This window comes from Microtus oregoni, unplaced genomic scaffold (assembly GCF_018167655.1).
Source record: "Microtus oregoni isolate MIOR12 unplaced genomic scaffold, Mior012 000134F_ref0000037, whole genome shotgun sequence".
NCBI lineage: Eukaryota > Metazoa > Chordata > Mammalia > Rodentia > Cricetidae > Microtus > Microtus oregoni.
In genome coordinates, this window is record NW_024544778.1 from 347687 (window position 1) to 367135 (window position 19449).

General features: G+C 58.0%; 1 protein-coding gene across 2 annotated transcripts in view; it reads left to right on the forward strand.

The window, feature by feature from the left end:
• Positions 1-19449, forward strand: part of LOC121444633 (BAH and coiled-coil domain-containing protein 1-like) — a 57737-nt gene that overhangs the window by 21475 nt on the left and 16813 nt on the right. For both annotated transcript variants that reach the window (XM_041646521.1, XM_041646522.1), the window contains 8 exons: positions 3721-3900; positions 12779-12901; positions 15610-17364; positions 17581-17689; positions 17999-18189; positions 18327-18485; positions 18653-18912; positions 19107-19440. In XM_041646521.1, the coding sequence (XP_041502455.1) occupies positions 3721-3900; positions 12779-12901; positions 15610-17364; positions 17581-17689; positions 17999-18189; positions 18327-18485; positions 18653-18912; positions 19107-19440 (3111 nt within the window). The remainder of the gene's footprint in view (positions 1-3720; positions 3901-12778; positions 12902-15609; positions 17365-17580; positions 17690-17998; positions 18190-18326; positions 18486-18652; positions 18913-19106; positions 19441-19449) is intronic.

Consider the following 19449-nt stretch of genomic DNA (forward strand, 5'->3'; position numbering starts at 1 on the left):
TGCCCAGGGCTCTGCTTGCCTGGCCCAGTGCCACCTCCCCAGTTCTCAAAGGTGTAGGGGACAAGAGGGACACAGATCCCTGGTCCTGAGGGTTCTTTTTCGGATCCCCTAGAAGCCAGGTAGGCTGAGAAAAACCTCAAGGAGCAGCGATGCCTCTCTACCTGCCAACAGTTGCTGCCCACCACGAGGCCGTCCACCTGGCAAGGCCTACGGGATCTCTTGCAGGCTCCCCACCAGGGCCAGCATGGAGAGAGAAACCCACTCTTTCAAAGTCAGAGTCACCGTCACTATCATACGTGGTTGGTTCTGCCTGAACCATCCTGAGCTATAGAAGGGAATGAAGTCCCCGAGCCCGTCAGTGTTCCAGGAAGTTGGCTACCCCATAGAAACACTCATGGCCGTGACCTCAGAGCCAGGAATCTCTGCTGCCTTTACTGTTTGGACAGGAGATGCGGCCTGTGTGGTGAGGACGCTGTCTGTGCTCGGCCCTTTACTTCTCAACATGGGAGGGAGGGAGTGAACCCCCCCCCCCGAAACAGCTCGAAACACACCGGAGGTGACCTGTCAGAGGGTCCAGAGGGGAAGGGCCATGACCTGCCCCAACCCCCCCAATCTCACAGGCCCTTCAGGCAGCAGCCCCTGCTCTAACAGGCTTAGGGGAAGAAGCTATAAAGGAGCACCCCCTAAAAGGCCCCCACGTCAGAAAACAGGCGAGTGTGGGGTGACGAGGACCCCAGTCTGGAAGAGCTTGGCATAGGACTGCCAGCCTCTCACCGGGGCAGCCCCTGCCCTTATGTAGCTAGGGTAGGGGACTGTCCCTCAGGCCTCCATTCAGAAGGACACTCTTCTGGGGCAGTATTGGAGCCTAGTGTCAACTGTAGACCCTCTCGGGGGGGTCAGAATCGATCTCCCACGTTGAAGCATGATGACCTGACTTGGGGGCCCAGTGCTCAGACACCCTGCTAGGCTGTGAGCCATTTACCTAGGTGTCCAGACCCAGGACTGGTCTCTCTCTGCCTGCCAGGAGACCGAGGGAGCTCTTGCCATGGGCCCTGAGGGACACTGAGCTGAGGGTCAGTGCCACCTTGTCCACTGTGGTGGGAGAGAACTCAAGGTGTAGTACCATTCCCAAGATCCCGGAGAAATTGCTTTTGCAGACCCAGCTTTTGGAGGCCATCGCTTCCCATGTCCTAGGGAGGAAAGGGTGGGCGGTGCTTCCCCAGGAGGGTGGGGTGGAAGGAGTAGAAAGGCCTGGGGGACTTGGGGCCAGGCTAGGCGGGGCAGAGAGTTGCAGCTGGAACAGCCACACTCAGCCCACAAGCATGGCCCCCCACAGTCCCTGGAGCAGGGCAAGGAGGCCAGCACTTCCCTTCCCAGCCTGGAGTCCCCTCCCCTGGCGTGGACACGCCTGTGGTCTGGACTGGGTCCCCTGGCAATCCCAGCCATGTGGTCTTGTCCGGGAAGTCCCTGGCTCTTGGGCACTTTTGACATGTTTTTTGTGGGCTTGGCTAAAGCAGAGGACCCCTTTTAGGTCACAGACCCTTCCTCTGGTCACATCCCCACCACCGTGCACTGTCCCTTCCCACCAGGAAGCGAAGAAGCCGCTTTCCAACCACTAGGGCTGGAAGCTAGTAGAACTCGGTAGAGATGCCAGGGTCCCACGGGGGCAGTCCCCTCCTCTAGCCTGACTGCTTCTCTGCTGAGTCACCCTGTGTTTGGGAAGTTCCCAGGGCCAAGCCAGGCGAGATGAGGCATCACCAATTCACCAAATTCCCTTGCCTCCTGGGCGGGAAGCTACTTCTGTGACTAACCTTGGGCCGGCCAGGCTCCACCTAACCGCTCGCTCTCCTCTCCACCCTGGTATGACCATGGCCTAGGCTTCCTGCCCAGGAACAGAGGTGGCAAGGTACCAGGGCACCGTGCTGGGGTAAAGGGCCAACAGTGCAGCCCAGACCACCCACTGAGCAGCCCTGTGTGCAGAGACTTTCTGTGCACGTATGTTGTGTGCGGACAAGAGCTTGTAGCCATGACAACCAGGGAGACTTACTTGGCCTGTCCCTGACTGCTGGACTCTGGCAGAGAGGGTGCAGAGACCATGACAGCCCACCAGTGGAGGATGCCGCAGGCTGGTGGGCAGGAGAAGAGGGGACACAGGCCATGGAGGCTGGCTGTGGCCAGAGACGGCTCACCGTCTACTGTGTTCCCAGGCCACTGACGGAAATGCTGGCCCAGCCCACGAAACCTGGGACTCTCAGTGTCTGAGCCTCGAATGATTGACTATCTTCTGCTCAATGGCAGCTCCATCAGGGCCTGATCCCCAGCAACCCAGAGGACCTAAAGAGCTGCTCCGCATAGTTCTGTGTCTCTTTCCTGCCTGACATGTCTGTCTTCTTCCTCATCTGGCACTGTCCCCCCACCCCCCATCCTGGTCTGACTGGTAGCTAAGTGGTGTGGAATAAAGGAGAAAGGCCCATTTCTCCCACACCACCTCTGGCTGGGGCTGTGCTGGTTCCAGGTGCGTTCACCTGGGCGCCCCCTCGGTGAGGCATGAGCACAGCTTGCTGACAAGTCCGTTGGCATCAGAGAGGCCTTCAGGTGGCACTGCCATGGCCTGGAGCTGTGCTAATGAGAAGGCCCGTGGGGAACTTGTCCACCGTGGGTCCTAAATGTGCTTTTGGCATTACCCTGAGGACCTAGTTGGTGGTGATGGTGTTTGTAGAGGGTGAGATGGTTGTCATGGTGGCGGTGGCAGTACTGTAATTAACTGGTGGTGATGTGGTTGTCACGGCGGCGGTGACTAGGTGATACAGCTGTTGGTGGCAATGGTGGAGATAATACAGGTGTTTCTAGTTGGTGATGTGGTTGTCACGGCGGCGGTGACTAGGTGATACAGCTGTTGGTGGCAATGGTGGAGATAATGCAGCTGTTCCTAGCTGGTGATGTGGTTTTTAGTGGTGATAGGGAAGGTGATGATGGTCGTGATCTGTTTGGGTGATGTGGGTGGTGCTAGTGCTAAGGACATGATGGTCACCAAATTATGTGGACAGTAATGGTGGTGGGGATAGGGATGGCGGTAGTGGTGTAGGGGGTGATGCAGGTGGTGGTTGTTGATGGCGGTGTGGATTTTGGTGGTGTTAATGAGGGGTGATATGAATGGTGGTGGTGGTGTGGGATGGGAGTGATGGTTGCCAATGGTGATGGTGTGGTCAGTGGTGGTGGTGGTGTGGGTGGTGGTGCGGTTGGTGATGGTGTGGTCAGTGCTGATAGTGTGGTTGGTGGTAGTGGTGGTGTGGTTAGTGGTGGTGTGGGTGGTGATGGTGTGGATGGTGGTGGGGTTGATGGTGTGGTTGTTGTTGTTGTTGTGGTTGATGGTGGTGTGGATGGTAGTGTGGTTGATGGTGGGGTTGATGGTGAGGTTGTTGGTGGTGGTGATGGTGTGGTGGTGGTGGTGTGGGTGGTGGTGCGGTTGGTGATGGTGTGGATGGTAGTGGTGCAGATGGGGTGCTAATGAGGTTTTGAAGAAGGAGGTTTTATTCCTAAGACACCGGAGGCTCCAGACACTGGGTGTGATTTCAAGTACTTGTGGGCAGCTTCACCTGCCGTGGGGCTCTGTGGGAGCTAGATACCTGCGAGGCACCTGGAGGAGGGCTTTGGGGCGTGGGCGCTGCTTATGCGGAGCCGTGGGGGTACCGCAGACTCACCCTTGTCCTGTGTCCACAGCCAGCAGCCGTCTGATGGGAAATCCCCCAGCCTCCTCTTTCATGGGCAGCTTCCTCACCAGCAGCCTGGGATCCGCAGCTTCCGCACACCCCAGTGGCCCTGCATCCTCTCCTTCTGAGCCAGCCTACCGAGGATCCCACCCTGCCACCTCCCAGATCTGGTTCTCCCACTCCCACGAAGGTAAGTCAGGTCCCGGGTTGCTGACTATTCCCCAGGGGTTGTAGACCAACTGATGAAAGCCTTGCTGGCAGGCTCTGCCTGGAGTGCTAGGGGCAGGAGGGCTGCCTCCCTACTGAGGAAGTCTCTCAAGGGAGGTGGTAATTGGTTGGAAATCGGGTGGCCCCAGTAGGCACTGGTTCTGGCCAGATGTGTGCTCCAGATGTTGGGCAGGGAGGATTCCGGGGAACTAAGGAAATATGGAATGCAGCTGGGCCAGCCGGATGGGGCTGTGCCCTCCACCGTGGGCTGCCTCCCACCTCCCCAGACTCAAGCAGGCATGGGTTCCAGATGTGTGAGCCGGGAGGGGGAGGTAGGGAGTGCCGTCAGCAGGCAGAGACCATCATTGCTCCCACCCCCCATGCCAGTCCTGCCCATGGCAGAGCTCCCTCCTCCCAGGCCACCACCCTTGCGCTTGGCACACTGGTGCTGCAGAAGTACCTGTTACTCTCAAGCATCATGGAACAGGATGGCTTCTAGAACCTCTCCTGGCCTCTCCCAGTCTAGGCTGTACCTTGTCCAGGTGACTGAGGTTTGCCTTGCACTTTGGTTTTGTAACTTGGGAGGTGGCCCTGGGTCCCCAGCATCCCTGGCCTGGCCATTGCTCGCGCTCACTTTGATTGTACGTCCCCTGTGGCGCAGGAAGGGTTAACCCCCCCTCCCTGGCTGGCACGCGGGAGGTAATTGCAGTTGGCAGCGGGCACACAGAGCTCTCGCTCCTGGCACCAGGCACTGCCGTAACTCAGGCGTCCTGTTTACAGAGCGCAGTGGACCCACACACGGCTCACAGCCCGCCCGCCCGCGTTCTAGGCAGAGAGATTAGCGCCCGGCACTGCTGGAAGCCTGAGAAACCTCTCTTTGTGCAACAAGAAGGGGCTGTTTTCCAAACAGGACAGGTGACAAGGGAGGGACAGTTGTCAGAGTAATCTGGGCTTTGGGCTCTGCCCAGAGTACACAAGGATGGCCAGGCGATAAGAAGCCGTGATCTCCTGGGTGGACCAGGTCCTGAGGACCGAATAGGCAGAGTGGGGTCTTCAGCTCAGACCTACTCCTGCCCTCCCATCAGAGTCCTGGGTGGAGGACAGAGCTGGACCCTGGTAAGAGACTCCCTGGCCAGCTGTGGGTGGCCCCGGGCCCTGCAGGAAACACTCGCTCCCTGTTCTCCAACTCCGTCTTTGTGTCTGCTGGCATCTCCCAGCTGGCCACAGCATCTGGCTCCCAGGATGTTTGCAGGAAGGATGGGGGTGGCCGAGCAGGAGCAAGCAACGGAGGCCACTCAAGACAGGGCTATAACCCTGGACTGACCACAGGTGCGCCCCTCGACCTGGGCCACCTGCCTCGATTTCTGTCCTTGTGGCCGACATTGCCCCATCGGCACCCAGGAATTTCTGCTCACTCAGTAGAGACACATGTGCCTGCTTCCTCTCCATCCCTCGCCAGGAGACACCACCAGCAAGAAGGGTGGTTTGTGGGTGGCACCTCCTGCCCTAGAGCCCAGTCTTGTTCCTTATTGGGCCACTCACCCAAGAGGATGGGTGGAGGCTGCTGAGGGCACCTACAGCCATCTACATCCCCGTAGATCAATGGTTGTCTGGTAGAGTTGCTTATGACCCTCCCTAGGTACCCCCAAACCTCAGAGCCCCAAGGATGCCCCCTTATCTGGTGAACGCCGGTGCTCAGGCAGTGCGCTGTGGAGATAGAGCCTAGCTCTTGGCTTCCTTCTGGGCTGCGTCCCTACCACTCGCTCACACTTTGCCCCACATCCTGCATTCAGGGCAGGAATAGGGGCCTGGCTGTGTCCCAAGGAGAAAGCTTTTGTCTCTGAGACCAGCTCCAAGGACAACGGGAGTCTTTGCCCACTGTGGGGCACACACTGTGGCAGGTGTGAGTTGAAGTTCCCAGAGTCAGGTAGGGGAGGGCGATCACAGGCATACGCGGTACAAGAAGCGGGATGTTCAGGGCGCCACACAGCAGAGCCCAGGGCCCCACTGGGGGCTGGAGACAGGTGTGTGGGGAGGCAGCTGTCCTGGAGTGGACTGTGCACTTGCAACCTCGCGAGTTCCCTGAGTGGCAGCGAGTCCGCATCTGTTTGGGAGTCCTGTGACAACCCGTCCCTCTCAGACCCGTGCCTCAGGTTACCCCCTCCCCGCCCCCCTCCCTCCACGGGGGATCCCCTGCCTTCTACGTCTCCAGCCTCGCGCTCCCTGACAGACAGGTCACATGGTGTAGCCTGCTCTGTGCGGTAGAGGCCAGGGCGGGCGGGGCGGGAGCGAGTGGCAGGCTGGCTGGCTGCCCTGGCAGTGTGCCTGGCTGCTAGTCTGACGGGGTGCCAGCTGGCTCCACGTGCTAGGGCCTGTTTCTCGGCCATGTGTGTACAGGAGGGCGGGGGGCAAGGCAGGCAGGGGCCACGCGACACGGCCAAAGAATGAGGGCCATCCACAATGGGGGCTTCCTGGGCAGTAGGCCAGGAGGCCCAGCTTACCCTTGTCCTGCTTCCTTCAACCACCCCTGAATGTGGAGATCCAGGGACTCTGCCTGGCCTACTCCCTGCCCCCTCCCTGCTCTGCGCCTTCTTATGTCTAGGGCAGGTAGGCCAGGATAGGGCTGACAAGTAGCTCTTCCCATGGGAGTTAACCATAGGTGCCCTCCTACTCTTGACGGGGACTCTCAGACAGCTAGAACACCACCCCCCTCGCCATCTGCAAGGCAGCTGCTGGAGTGGGGGCCCGGGCTTCCTGTGTCCCTGGAACAGCTGGGGGTTCAAGGGATGCACCCTGGTGTTGGAAGAGCCGCCTAGGAACATCTGGCCTGGAGCAGGGCTTTCTTGCTGTGCCCCGGGCCTTCTGGGCCCCTTGGCTCACACAAGATGATGGGCCTTCAGAGCCTTGGGGTAGGGTGGACAGTAGAACTAGCCTGGGGCAGAGGTGAGTGGCTAACTGCCAACCTGGCCTGGGTGCATGGGGCTGGGGTGTGGTGCAGCACAGCTGGCCCTATTGTCAGTGAGCCCGCACGCCCCCCACCAGCTGCCTATTTAGGACCACCCACAGGGCAATGAAAAGGGATGCTGTTGCTAGGGGGTTGGCGAGGGGTGCAGGAGCTCCAAACTCACTCGGCCTGGCTAGTCATGGTCTCTTATGCCACCTGGAGGGGGAGCCATGGGCACACGTGCCAGCCCTGGCTGGCTGGCTGCCTAGCCAACTTCTGTCAAAGCCACACCCACCCTGGTGGCCACTTCTCCATCCATGCCTGGCTGGATTCCACACACAGGAGCCACCACCAAGCGTGTCCTGCTGCCCAGACCACACACACCCATGTTTCTCCGGCTGCCTCTGTCTCCCTCAAGACTTAGCACAGGGGTGAGTAGGGGCTGGAACATGTCCAGCAGGAAGACAGGTCCTATCCGGCCCCCACCCACATGGGTGGGCCAAAGGCTTCTGTGGCCGTCAGACTCCATCCCCTGGAACTGCCCCCTGGTGGCTACCCTAACCCTTTTTCTTCAGACCCTGGGTGCTCTCCCTTTTTCATTTTCATTTGGTTTTCTTGAACAGACTCACCGTGTAGCTCTGGCTGACCTAGAACTTTCTGTGAAGACCATTCGTCTGGTCTAGTAACTGTAGTGATTGATCCCTTTGTCGTTCCCCCCCCCCTGCCCATTGCTGATCTGTGGGCATGAACCACTGCACCCTGCAACCTCCCCTTCCTCCCTTTGAAAAAGTTTTAAGATTATTTTAATTTTTTTTTTTTTTTGGTTTTTCGAGACAGGGTTTCTCTGTGGTTTTGGAGCCTGTCCTGGAACTAGCTCTTGTAGACCAGGCTGGTCTCGAATTCACAGAGATCTGCCTGCCTCTGCCTCCTGAGTGCTGGGATTAAAGGCGTGCGCCACCACCGCCCGGCTATTTTAAATTTTTAATGACGTGTGTAAGCATGTTTCTGTGTGTGGGCATGCACACCCGTGAGTGTAGCTACTCGTGAGTCCAGAAGAGGGCATTGGGTCGCCTGGAGCTAGGTTGTGGGTCCTTGTGAACCGCCAGAGTTGGTTGCTGGAATCAGAACTTGGTTCCTCCCCAGGAGCTGTCCACATGCTTAGCCGCTGCCAACTATAAACCCTCTCTACATCTGCTGCCTCTATACACGAAATACCCCTGCACCTCGGCCCTTCCTCTCTGGTCTTCTGCCTCACCCTCGGTCCCCCAAATCTCATAGTCCATGTCCACAGGAGCTGCTGAGCTAGTTGGGAAAATCTGGCCACCCTAAGATTTGGGGGACATCATGGACTCTGCTGTGGGGATCAGAGTGTCCCACGGGTTAGGCTACCTCCAGCCGCCTCATTGCCGTCAGAAGGGAACAGCTACAGGGTCTCAGGGGTTCACCTCGGGGTATCACAGACTCAAGAGCTGCATCAGCCTTAGGTTCAGACACTCGGCTTAGAGGCTCTGAGTCTGTTTCTTCATCTGTAAACCACACTGGGTAACAGAGCTGCTTGGACACAGAACGACTCAGGATCAGTACCTCAGGGAGCAGCTTCTGCACCCTTTCTTAGAGACACTGGGGGCAGCGGGGTGGCTGTGGTCTTTGGGTCTGACCTGGGCAAAAACCATTGCCATCCAGGTTCACCTGCCTACTGGAGTCCCAGGCACAGTGGACCCCCTGGGAGTGCTTCAGAAGGTGTGAGGGACAGAACTGTCATCCCACATGCCAGAAAGGTGTTGGGGCCACATCCAGGAAACTCCAGCTTCAGGCTTTTCCCATCATCGGTTGACTTCCGGAACTGGCCCCATAATTCTGCCCGCTGGCCAGTGCCAAGCTCCTCCTTGGGATGCGGAGGACTGTCCTCTGGGTCCAGGGCAGACTGCCCATGGGAGCCTGGCTCCTTGGGCTCATAGTTATTCCTCTCAGCCCAGGGACATGGAAACTGCAGGGCCTTGTTCCCTGCAGTTACGGGTCAGCACTCTGCAGGCTGTAGGGAGGAGGCTTTGCTGAAGGCTGCCGTTCTAACCTCCAGCCACTTGGGTGGTCACTCTGAAATTCTGGCCTCAGTGACTAGGAACCCGACCAGCTAGCGTGAAGAGACCCTGAAGCGGGGGCATTTGGCAGGGAGAACCTGGCTTGTTGCTAGGCTACTCCCTTCAGCCACTAAAGCAGAGATGGCAAGCATCCTGTGAACTGGCTGCCACATCCTGCCTGTTCCCAGGGCAGACATTACTAGTCAATTAAGCGGCATGAGAATCTAGCTGTAGGATTCTTAGCCCAGCATTCTGCGCTGTCTGAATAGACGGCAGTGGAAATCGCTGGCTGTAAGCAGACTGGAAAGGGCTAGCTCCAGGTTCCTGTTGAGTATGACAGCATCCTAAGGAACGGCAAACACCGCCAGGTCCCATGTCTCCTCCTGGGAAGGTGGAGGCTTGCAGCCAGTCTGAGGACCTTCTAGGTGCCTGTATATCTGGGTGGGCAGGAAGAGCCCCCACCTCATCGCTGCCCCTTTACCTGCCCATCCTGCCGTCTTTTGTGTCTTTTGAATGCCGTTTCTGGATGACCTTACTGGCGGCCATCTTTTCTTTTTCTGCCTGTTGATCAGTTATCCCCCCCACCTTCACCTTCACCAGGGCCTTTGGTAGCTGTGGTCATGGCATTCAGGGTTCCTTCCCCAAGTCAGCTAGGGGTTCCGAAGAAGCAGGTGGTCTCAAATGGGCCATGTGATCAGGTCACATGATCACTGGAGCAATCACAGCCATTCCACCTTCATGGGCAGAGGCCGTGGGAAAAGGGAGGTCCTGAGTCTGGACCTAGTGGTCAGAAGTGTGAGTTCTCTCTCCGCCCCAGGGTCTTCTCCCTGATGCTGCAGGCCACCCCTACCAGGATACCCCCTAGATCTTCCCATCCCAGGCCTGGTCTCCTTGGTCCTTTTAGGATGCATGTCTCCCAGCCTTGGCTTCCAGTCCCAGGAGCTCTGATTGGGAAGTCGTTTTCTCTTTTCCTCTTTAGGGAGTACCCTGCTAGGGAGAATAAAGAGGCCTTTCAATTGCTGCCTAAGAGGACCCCCCCCTTTGCCCCTCTCTTGCCCCCCACTATTCTTTCTCTCCTCAGTTCCCCATTTGAGGCCTGGGAGGAGTAGAACCTCTGTGTGTCGGAATGGTTGGTAGATTTCAGCCCTGCTTCCTGGACTGGCCGCCCTTTTCGCAGCGCCCAAAGTGCCGTGGGTGGGAAAGGGAGTCCTCTTACTCAGTTAGCCAAGTGTCCATTGCCCCCAGAGAGCAGGAAGAGGCCCAGGCCTCCTCAGGGAGTATGAGGTGGAGGAGGGTAGGGGGGGTGTCTGAGCCTGGAAACATTGTCTGGGAAGGAGGAATTTTACAGACTTCTGTTTACCAAAAAAAAAAAAAAAAAACAAAACAAAAAACCAAGGCCCGTAAAACATTTAACAGCAGCCAATTACAGGGGACAGCTGCAGTGGTTCCCCCCCCCACCCAGGCCCCAGCCCCCCCTGCCCAGCTGCTCCCACCGAGGCCTCTTAGCTTTTGTCAAGTCTTCCAGGAGCTGGGTGTAATCTGGCTAACATCTGCTGCAGATGTGTCCACACATACTAGGCCAGCGGGGCAGATCTTGCAGTCCCAGCCTGCTCTTCAGCAAGAGGGGAGCAGGCCTGGCCGTGGGCACCGTCTCCGAGTCCTTCCGTGTGGTCTGAGGGGATGCTCTCATCGGAGATACGCGCTACACCTGCAGGCAGGTTGTTTCTGCGTCACAGAAATCTGAGTCGTTAGACGGACCAGATAGATCTCTTCCTACATGGAGCACCCGAGAGCCACCACCAGACTAGAGATTGTCCCACGGTGTCATTGGTCAGGCTTCTGAGTGATGACCCCACGGGAGTAGAGTGTAATGTGTGGTCTCTGCCCGGGACTTGTGTGTGTGCTGTTTACCAGCTCTGAGTCCTTGGCCTGAGCAGAGATGCCTGGCCCCATGCCACAGAGACCTCTACTTCAGTATCCAGGCAGATCAGCTTTCGGAGATGTAGGACAGGACAGACGTGTCCAGGTAGCACTCACGTAGATCTGGCTCTCCTTCTTAAAGGGTTTCACCTCATTCTCCCAACCCCTCAGCCATGGCGGGTTCAGCCTCAACAGCCTGGGATTTCTGTGGTGAAAGAGTCAGGGTGTCCAGGGTAGCAAGGCTGAGTGAAGTTGGGCTGCGACACTTGTCTGTGTCCTCGCGTGAGTCTGAGAGAGTCCCGATGCCTGGTCACGCGGACATCTCCAGAGCAGCACACACCTGGCTGCTTCTGTTGCAGTTTGTTCTGCAGTGTGGGGAAATGCCCGCCTGCCCGGCAAGCCTGGGTGGCCTCTGCCTAATGCTCACAGCAGACCCAAGGGCGCCCCAACGCCTTTAGATTCATCCTGAGTCGACCGGCCTTGGCGCTGAGTTCCTGCAGTCCCTTGTAGGGATAGCTTCAGTCTGATCCAGTCACCCCATTTTAACAGAGAAAGCCAGCTGCCTGAGCCAGCAGCCAGGCTGGGGGAGATGGTAAATTCCCCTCCCCACATCTTAGCAGCTGTCTTGGTGACAGCAGTGGGTAGGGTCTGTAGCTGCTAGCAGCCAAGACTCCTTTTGGTGAGTTTGATGGAGGGCCAGGTCCCCAGGCTCCTGCCAAGCTTGATGGGAGGGGACCAGGCATGAAGCTGTGATCCTCAGGGCTTGGTGACACTGAGTCTCAGCTATGAGCCTCCTAAGAGGAGCCCGTGCAGTGCTGCAGCTTTTTCCTTTTTAAAAATGTTTCAGATGTGCTGGTTTATTTTATTTTACGTGTGTGAGTATTTTGCTTGCATGTATGTCTGTACCATATGTGTGACTGGTGCCCACTGAGATCAGATGTCGGGTTATGGGAGGTTGTGAACCACTCTGTGGGTACTGGGACTTGAATCCCGGTCCTCTGCAAGAACAACCAGTGTCCTTAACCACTGAGGCGTCTCTCCAGCTCCCAGTGAGGTAGCTTTTGTGCTCCTTCCCAAGGCTTGCTCTCAGGGCCCAGACATCTTTCTTGCAAGCTAGGACCTCGTGGGTCAGGGGAAAGGAACATTGTTCCAGGTGACTAGAGCCACTGTAGGCCCAAGGTCAACAGGGTAGGATTGGCTCTAGGCTGTGGTTAGCACTACTATGCCAGGTAGGTACAGCCCATCAGAACTTAGGCTGCCTCTGAGGTACAGACAAGGGGCCTACTTAGTACTACTTGGTTGCCAGGTAGGAGTTGGGGTTAAGGTCTTGCACACCGTGTAGCATGCCAGGGACCTTGCCGACAGGAGCATTAGATGCTGGGTTCTCATGAAGAGGCCAGTTGAGGGGAGAAATCCGTGGCTTCCAACAAGTGGGAACTAGCCACATCCTAGTCAGCTACCTAACAGTGTGAGTCACCCAGACCAGCTGTGGCACAGCACAGCTCTTCCAAGACCATCTGCTTCCCTGGGTGCCTGCAGAGGGTGCAGGCTGGAGGCCCTGTCTGGTTTGGCTCTCCCTTGTCTGAGAACTCACGGAGAGTCCATATTGCCCCTTTGTTGCCTGGCCTGGAAGCTCCTGCCACACCAAGTACTACTGGGAGGGAATCAGAGGCAGCCTCCCCTCTCTCCAGCCCCTAGCCCATCAGCAATTCAATTTGTGCTGCACCGGAGGGATGGTATTAGTCGAGTCAGAGTTAATATGATGTATTGATGGGTTGATTTCCCACCGGCAGGCTGTGAGCAGACTCCGTGGGGTGTTGCTCCTGGGCTGCCTGCCTGCCTCTTGTCTCCTTAGGGTCAGGGTGGTGAGGGCCAGGGAGCTGAGAGTCGTCTCTGCAACCAGTGCTTTGCTTCCCTAGCTCCTGCGTACCCCAGATTTTCGGGGAGTCTGGCATCTACCTTCCTACCCGTGAGCCACTTGGATCACCATGGAAACAGCAATGTTCTCTATGGGCAACATCGTTTCTATGGAACCCAAAAAGGCAAGTGCTGTGGGGTGCAGTGCATGCTGAGGGTGAGCTTAAGGGGTACCAGCGAAAGCAGCAGACTGGGTGAGCTCTCCTCCCCGGGCTCCGTGGGGCCCAGAGGAGGATGGCCTGGTACCACTGCCAGGTATGGTGCTCAAGGAGGGGACTCTGAACCACAATGACCTACACGCTCTCATCGCTTGTTCTGAGGACCAAGGATCAGGGCAGGAAGCGTTCTGGAGAGGGTCCTGACTTACTCTCAGTTCTAGACTGCCAGGAGCACCTGCCCTAGCCCTGCCCCATGAGACAGCTCCTCAGGCAGGCATCGTTGGAGCAGTGATTTAGCTCCCACCTGGATAGAGGTGCTGTGGGGGGTGGGGGGGAAGCCAGAGATTTCAGTCCCTGTCACTAAATGGAGGTGTTTTGTTTTTGAGGGGATGTTTGTATTTTGGGACATTTTTCTACGATGTGGCTAAACCCAGGGGTGTCATTGGGTTAGTGGCCACACTTCCGTTTCAGGTGGCCCCATCGTGAGATAAGATGCAAACCCAGACATAGAGTCCTGTAAGGCTAGAGTTAGTGATTTCAGGAGACGAGAAGTGTATTCCTATTGACCTTAGTTTGCAGCCCAGGCTGAGGGAGGGACCCCTTGAGTAAGTACAGTTTGGGTAGGTAAGCCCAGCTTAGAGATGGGGGCTAGGGTCCTTCCGGGGATGCTGGGGTTCTTCTGGGGGTGCTAGACGTAGGAAGTCCCCATGTAACAAGACGCTGGAGTGCAGAAGGTGGAGAGAGAGGCCGGGCAGTTTCCACATGTCCCTAGGGAACCCCACTTGGGGTGGAGGACAGTGCCCTCTCTTTGCCAGTAGCCATTAGGAACTGAGATCCCGACAGAGTGCAGAGTGCCTTTGGGCGGCCCTCCTGGACCAGGAAGGTGAACCAATGACCTCAGAGCGTCTGGCATATCTGGATCCTTGGAGTGGTTTTGCACATTTGAACACGGAAGAGTCTTAAGAGTCTCTGAAGCTCAGAATAGCCTTGGCCTTGCAGAGACTGGGCTTAGCAGTGAACGGCGCAGGCTGCCCTGCCTGGGGTGTAGCCAGGAAGCCTACCCCAGCCCCACTTGGGGGTCTGGTTTCATCCTAGACAGCCCTGCCACATGCTCCCGGGAACCAGGCTTGAGTGCTTGTGGGCTGGACGCACTGAGCCCTGAGTCACACACACCACCCCTATGCCTGCAGCTGTTTTGACAGCATCTGTCAAGGGTGGGCAGGTGGCTAGGCTAAGCCCTAGAAACCAGACTGGTGAACCTGGGCCCAGGGACTCCCTCTGGGCGGTGGGGCCCGACTGGTGTCTTGGCGGCTGCTGGCCAGGCCTCTCCGCTTTCACAATATTGTGGTGGAGCTTCATCCAAGAACATTATTTGGTTTTGGAAATTGAGCTAATTAGGTTTCTCCTGGGCTACCCCTTCCCTTCTCCCCTTCCCCTTGTTTCTAATTAGAGGAAATTGACAAGGAATTTACATTACTGAAGACAGTTTTACAAGTTGCAAACGTTTTTTTCTTTTGTTTCCCGGCTTCATGCTCTCCCTTAGCTGGGCCCTGGCCCTGCTGCCCACCCTCCCGACTAGGGGAAGGCAGGGCTGCCCCTAGGGTCTTCCAGAGACTTGATGTGGCTCTAGCTTGGCGGGCCAAGAGTGGGTATCCCCGGGGCTTACTGATCACAACCTGGCGCAGACCCAACCTGGGCAGGAAGGGTTTGACCCAATCATGGCTGGACTGCAAGGGGAGGAGCTACTATCCACAAGCTGGGTGACCCAGAGCTGCCGGCTTGAGATGGAAGGCCGGTACAGTTCTGTCTCACCAGGGACTGCTTCTCCTCCATACTTTGGGTCCCCCCTCCCAATTTTGTTAATCAGAGATAGTCAGATAAGATGTTGGGGGGGAGCTCCTCGGAGTGTCCCAGAGATAGGTCTCCCACACTGTCCCATCTTCAGACACCTTGAACTCACTGTTACCACGGCAGCCACAGCTCTTGGTGTAGGAGAGGGGTAGGAGCTGCAGGCATCCCTGCTCCCTGCACCGCTAGGCACTTGGCTGCCCACAGCACCCGGTCTAGGCTCCACATCGCCAGAGTTTTGTAGAGCTGTCTCTCCCCACCTCCACACTGAAAAACTGAGACGCCGAGCTGCCTATAGGAAAAGACCGGGTCAAGGCGCTGCCAGTGTTTACAAAGGGAAGCTTGTTTGGGAAGTTGATCAAATCCTGGCGGTGGATGTCGGTGATGCTCAAACCACACTGTTGATCTGCTCGGTGCCCCGAACTGAACAGCGGAATATATTTGTTTTATATGGCATTATACGTGCCCATGAATTCAATAATATTTTTTATAATTTTTTTTAAATTTCATGTTGCGTGCCTGAGTGTTTTGCCTGCATGTATGTACATGCACCGGGTGTGTGCCTGGTACCCACACAGGTCACTGAAGCTGGATGGATGGCTGTGAGTCGTCTTGTGGGTGCTGGGAGCCGAACCTGGGTTCTCTGCAAGAACAGCAAGTGCTGCTAACCGCTTAACCACAGAGTAATCTTAACTGCTAAGCCATCTCTCTGGCCCTCTCTTTCATCTGAAAACAAACAAAAATGCAAACAAGTCTGGCTACTCTCCACTTCCTGCTGACCTTGACTTTTTTTTCTTTTCTTTTTTTTTTTTTTTTTTGGCTCACAGATAACTTCTACCTGCGAAACTTGCCCCCGCAGCCCACAATCCTACCTGCCAACCACAATTTCCCCGGGGTGCCCCGAGCCACTCCTGCTCATCCCATTGGATCCTGCAGCCGGGACCGCATTGAGGCTGCCCCGCTGCAGAAGGGTCCTAAGGAGTTTGACCGCTTCCTCATGGGTAAAGAACTGGGCAAAGAGAAAGCCAGCAAGGTAGCAGAGGGCAGAGAACGCCCAGTGCCCGAGGAAGACAGCAGCAAAGACCGACAAAAGCTGGTGCCGCCCATGCCCACCGAGGGGCCCTGCAAGGAGGGGGGTCCAGCACCTCGAGGATCCTGTGAGGGCCGCCCCAAACATCTCACCTCCTGCCTACTCAACACCAAGGTACTCAACGGTGACATGGGCAAGGCCGCACTGGCCAGTTGTGCAGGGGGCATGCTAGGTCGGCCCGGCACTGGCGTTGCCGCGCCCGGACGCTGTGCCAAGGAGGTGGTGGGCCCTGTGGAGCCTGGACCAGCCTTCAGCGAGTGCCTGGAGCGGAGGCAGATGCTGCACCACGCTGTGTCCTACACCGTGCCCTCTGGCCTGCCTTCCGGGCCGCCCCCTCCCCTCAGCACAGGCCCTGCAGGCTCTTTCCCCTGTCTGCAACTGCATGCAGGTCCAGATGGGCTCTGCCCCCTGCAGGACAAAGTCTCCCGGGACCTAAAGGCCAGCGGGCCCACCTTTGTGCCTTCTGTGGGACACCTGGCTGATAAGAGCCACCCTTTCCAAGTAGCAGAGGCCTGTGCTGTGGCCGGCGATGGCAAGGACCGGCACCTGGAGGGGGGGACCGTGGCCCCCGAACATGGTGCATCCTACGGAGTCTCCTATGCCCACCTGAAGGCCGAGGGCAAGGGCGAACGGCGACCTGGGGGCTTTGAGGCGGCCCTCCACCCCCGGCTAAAAGGCCTGGAGTATCTCAGTACGGGCCCCGAGACCCCTTTCCCTGGACTTCCCAAAGGTGGTCTGGACAAAAGTGGCTACTTCGAGTTGCCCGCCCCTTCACAGGACTGTGCCCGGCCCAATCACCAAGACTCGCTGAGTGGGAAGGCCGCCCAGGCCTGCTGCACTTTAGACAAAATGGCCAGCAAAGAGGTCCCCACCGGCCCTCCGGCAACCCAGAAGGTGGCCCGAATCCGGCATCAGCAACACTTGGTGGCTCCTGAGGTAGAATCAGGAGGCAGTGGAGCTGAGGCCAAACGCAAGTCCATGGAGCTGGCATCTCTGGGTTATGGTGGGCCTCATATGCCTCCGTGGGGGGTTCAGGCGGGCCACAGCACCTCCATGGCCGCCGTCAGCGAGGAGCGAAAGGGCACTGCCTACCTTGACCCCTTTGGCAGTGGCCTGCAGCAGGCAGCCCTCCTGTCCCAGGAGCTCCCCACTCCACCAGACGAGGTCTCGGCCATGAAGAATCTGCTCAAGTACAGCAACCAAGCCTTGGTTGTGGGCCAGAAGGCTCCCTTTGTGGGTTTGGGTGGCCTCAAAGCCAGCTGTGTCCAGCAGGAAGCCAAGTTCCCAGCCACTAAGGGCCCAGGCCCAGTGGAGAGACCCGACTGTGCCCGCAGCCGGGAACACGAGGCTCCGCACGGAGATGGGGAAGTGCGGCAGCCACCTGTGGGCATTGCGGTGGCCTTGGCCCGGCAGAAGGACACAGTCAGCAGACCCGATACAGCCTACAGTAACAATGGTGGGCGGCAGGGCAGGGCCGCCCCCACCTTCAAAGGTAGGATGTTCTTGTTCAGGGAAGCAAGGCAGATAGCATCCACAGTGTTCCTTTCCTGCCTGTGAACCCCATAGACCCCGTACGTCTGCCCCTAGAAGATCTTCAAAGCTCCTGAGGTCAGGGACCCCGCCTCAGTGCATGAGCCCCCAACTCTAGGCACGCTTCAGACTCTCTGGATTCCCAGCCTGACCTTTCTTCCATCTTCACCCTGTCAAGCTGCTGCAGGATCCCGTGCTAACCACGCGTTGGACCTGGAGAGTGAGGAGGAGAGGACCAGGATGTGTGACGACCGCCTGGGGCTGCCTGGCCGTGAACTGCTCTTACAGTAAGAGCCGAGTGGAGGCCCTTGGTGGGTTTGCCCTCTCGGAGTCCTCGTGGGAGGAAGGGAAGTGTCACAAGCACGACACCAGGCACTCGACTGTCATGTGCCCTGCATACACTGCATTCCAGCATTCCCGGAGGGCTCTGCTCACTTACCCTCTGCCAGCCGCAACACTGCTGGGAACCGAGGCCCAGAGTTGGGGTCTCCTAGGAGCCTCCGCCTCCATTTCCCCTTGGCAGGTTGACAGTCTGTTGAGGGGTTGGGGTTGGATGGGGCAAGGGGTGGGGCAAGCTGACTCTAATGATCTTACAGAGACAACAAAGACCTCGTGGAATTTGCCCGGATCCACCCGTCAAGCAGCTGCCCTGGAGACCTGCCCCCCCACCTCATGATGCAAGGCGGCCAGCTGGGCGGGGACCCGGCCCCCCACCCCCACCCTGCCCACCCGCACTGGCTGCCCCGCACCCGAAGTCCCTCCTTGTGGATGGGGGGACATTCTTATGGTCAGTGTTCCGAGAGCACTGGGAGGCTGTATTGGGGTACCAGGTCATTCCCTCCTGGCCACTGGGGAATAGGACGCCTGAGCGTCCCTTCCATGTGGACTCTCTGGCCTGAATACTGTTACACTGTTGCTCCCCAGGCCTAGGACACCCTGCCCTGCACCAGAACCTACCCCCTGGCTTCCCAGCTTCAGTGCCCGGATCCATGCCCTCAGTGTTCCCTCTTCCCCAAGATGCACCCACGCAGCTGGTCATCTTGCCCTCAGAACCCACAGCCCACACTACCCCTCACACACTTGGTAAGGACCCTGACCGTCTGCATTGGGGCTGTGGGCAGTGGATCTGAGGACAGCAGTGGGGGGGGGGGGGTGCCTGGACTGGACTCAGGAGAGAACTAGGAGGCACCTGGGCCCTTCACCTCTGGCTGGAGCTTACTGATAGTTCTTTCTCTGGTCCTCTGCCACAGCGGAAGTTATGGATCAGGCTTCACTGTGGCCCCCCATGTATGGGGCCCGGGGCCCTGCCTCACACATGCAACACCCTGGCCAGCTCCCAGTGTACTCCCGGTCCCAGCTGCTTCGGCAGCAAGAGCTGTATGCGCTGCAGCAGCAACAGCAACAGCAGCAGCAGCAGCAACAACAGCAGCAGCAGCAGCAGCAGCAGCAGCAGCAGCAGCAGCAGAGGGCCACCCAGGCTCTGGAGCTACAGCGAGCTGCCCAGTTCCAGGTACCATGCTCCCAACAGCCACCCAACCTGAGACCCAAGACAGTTCTACCCCTCCAGGCCCCATGCAGATGGTCCCATGCAGATGGCCCCAGGACAGACACTCTTGCATGCTTGCATGCTTTCCCACCAAGCAGTGGGCCACGGGGGCACTGAGGGTGTGGCCATCTGAGCCTCTTCCCCCCCTCCCCCAACAGCGCAAGCCTGAGGATCGCCACATGGAACTGGAGGAACCTGCCCAGGAGAAGGCCCCAAAATCCACCCACAAGCCAGTTGCCTTAACCCCCATGGCCAAGGGCACCCCCTCATCTGCCACTACAGGCCCGGTCAAGCTCTCGCCCTGCTGCCACTCACCCACTCTGAAGACCCCCGCTGGTTGCGCCACCTCACCGCCACCTCGGCCCAGCGCCCCCTGCACTTTATCTGTCTGCCCTACTGGCAGCCCAGGGCCTGGCTCCAAGGTGCCTGGCACCAAGGACAAGAGTGGGGAGGGCCAGCGGGCTGGAACCGACCTCACCACACTGGAACCAGGTGAGGGCA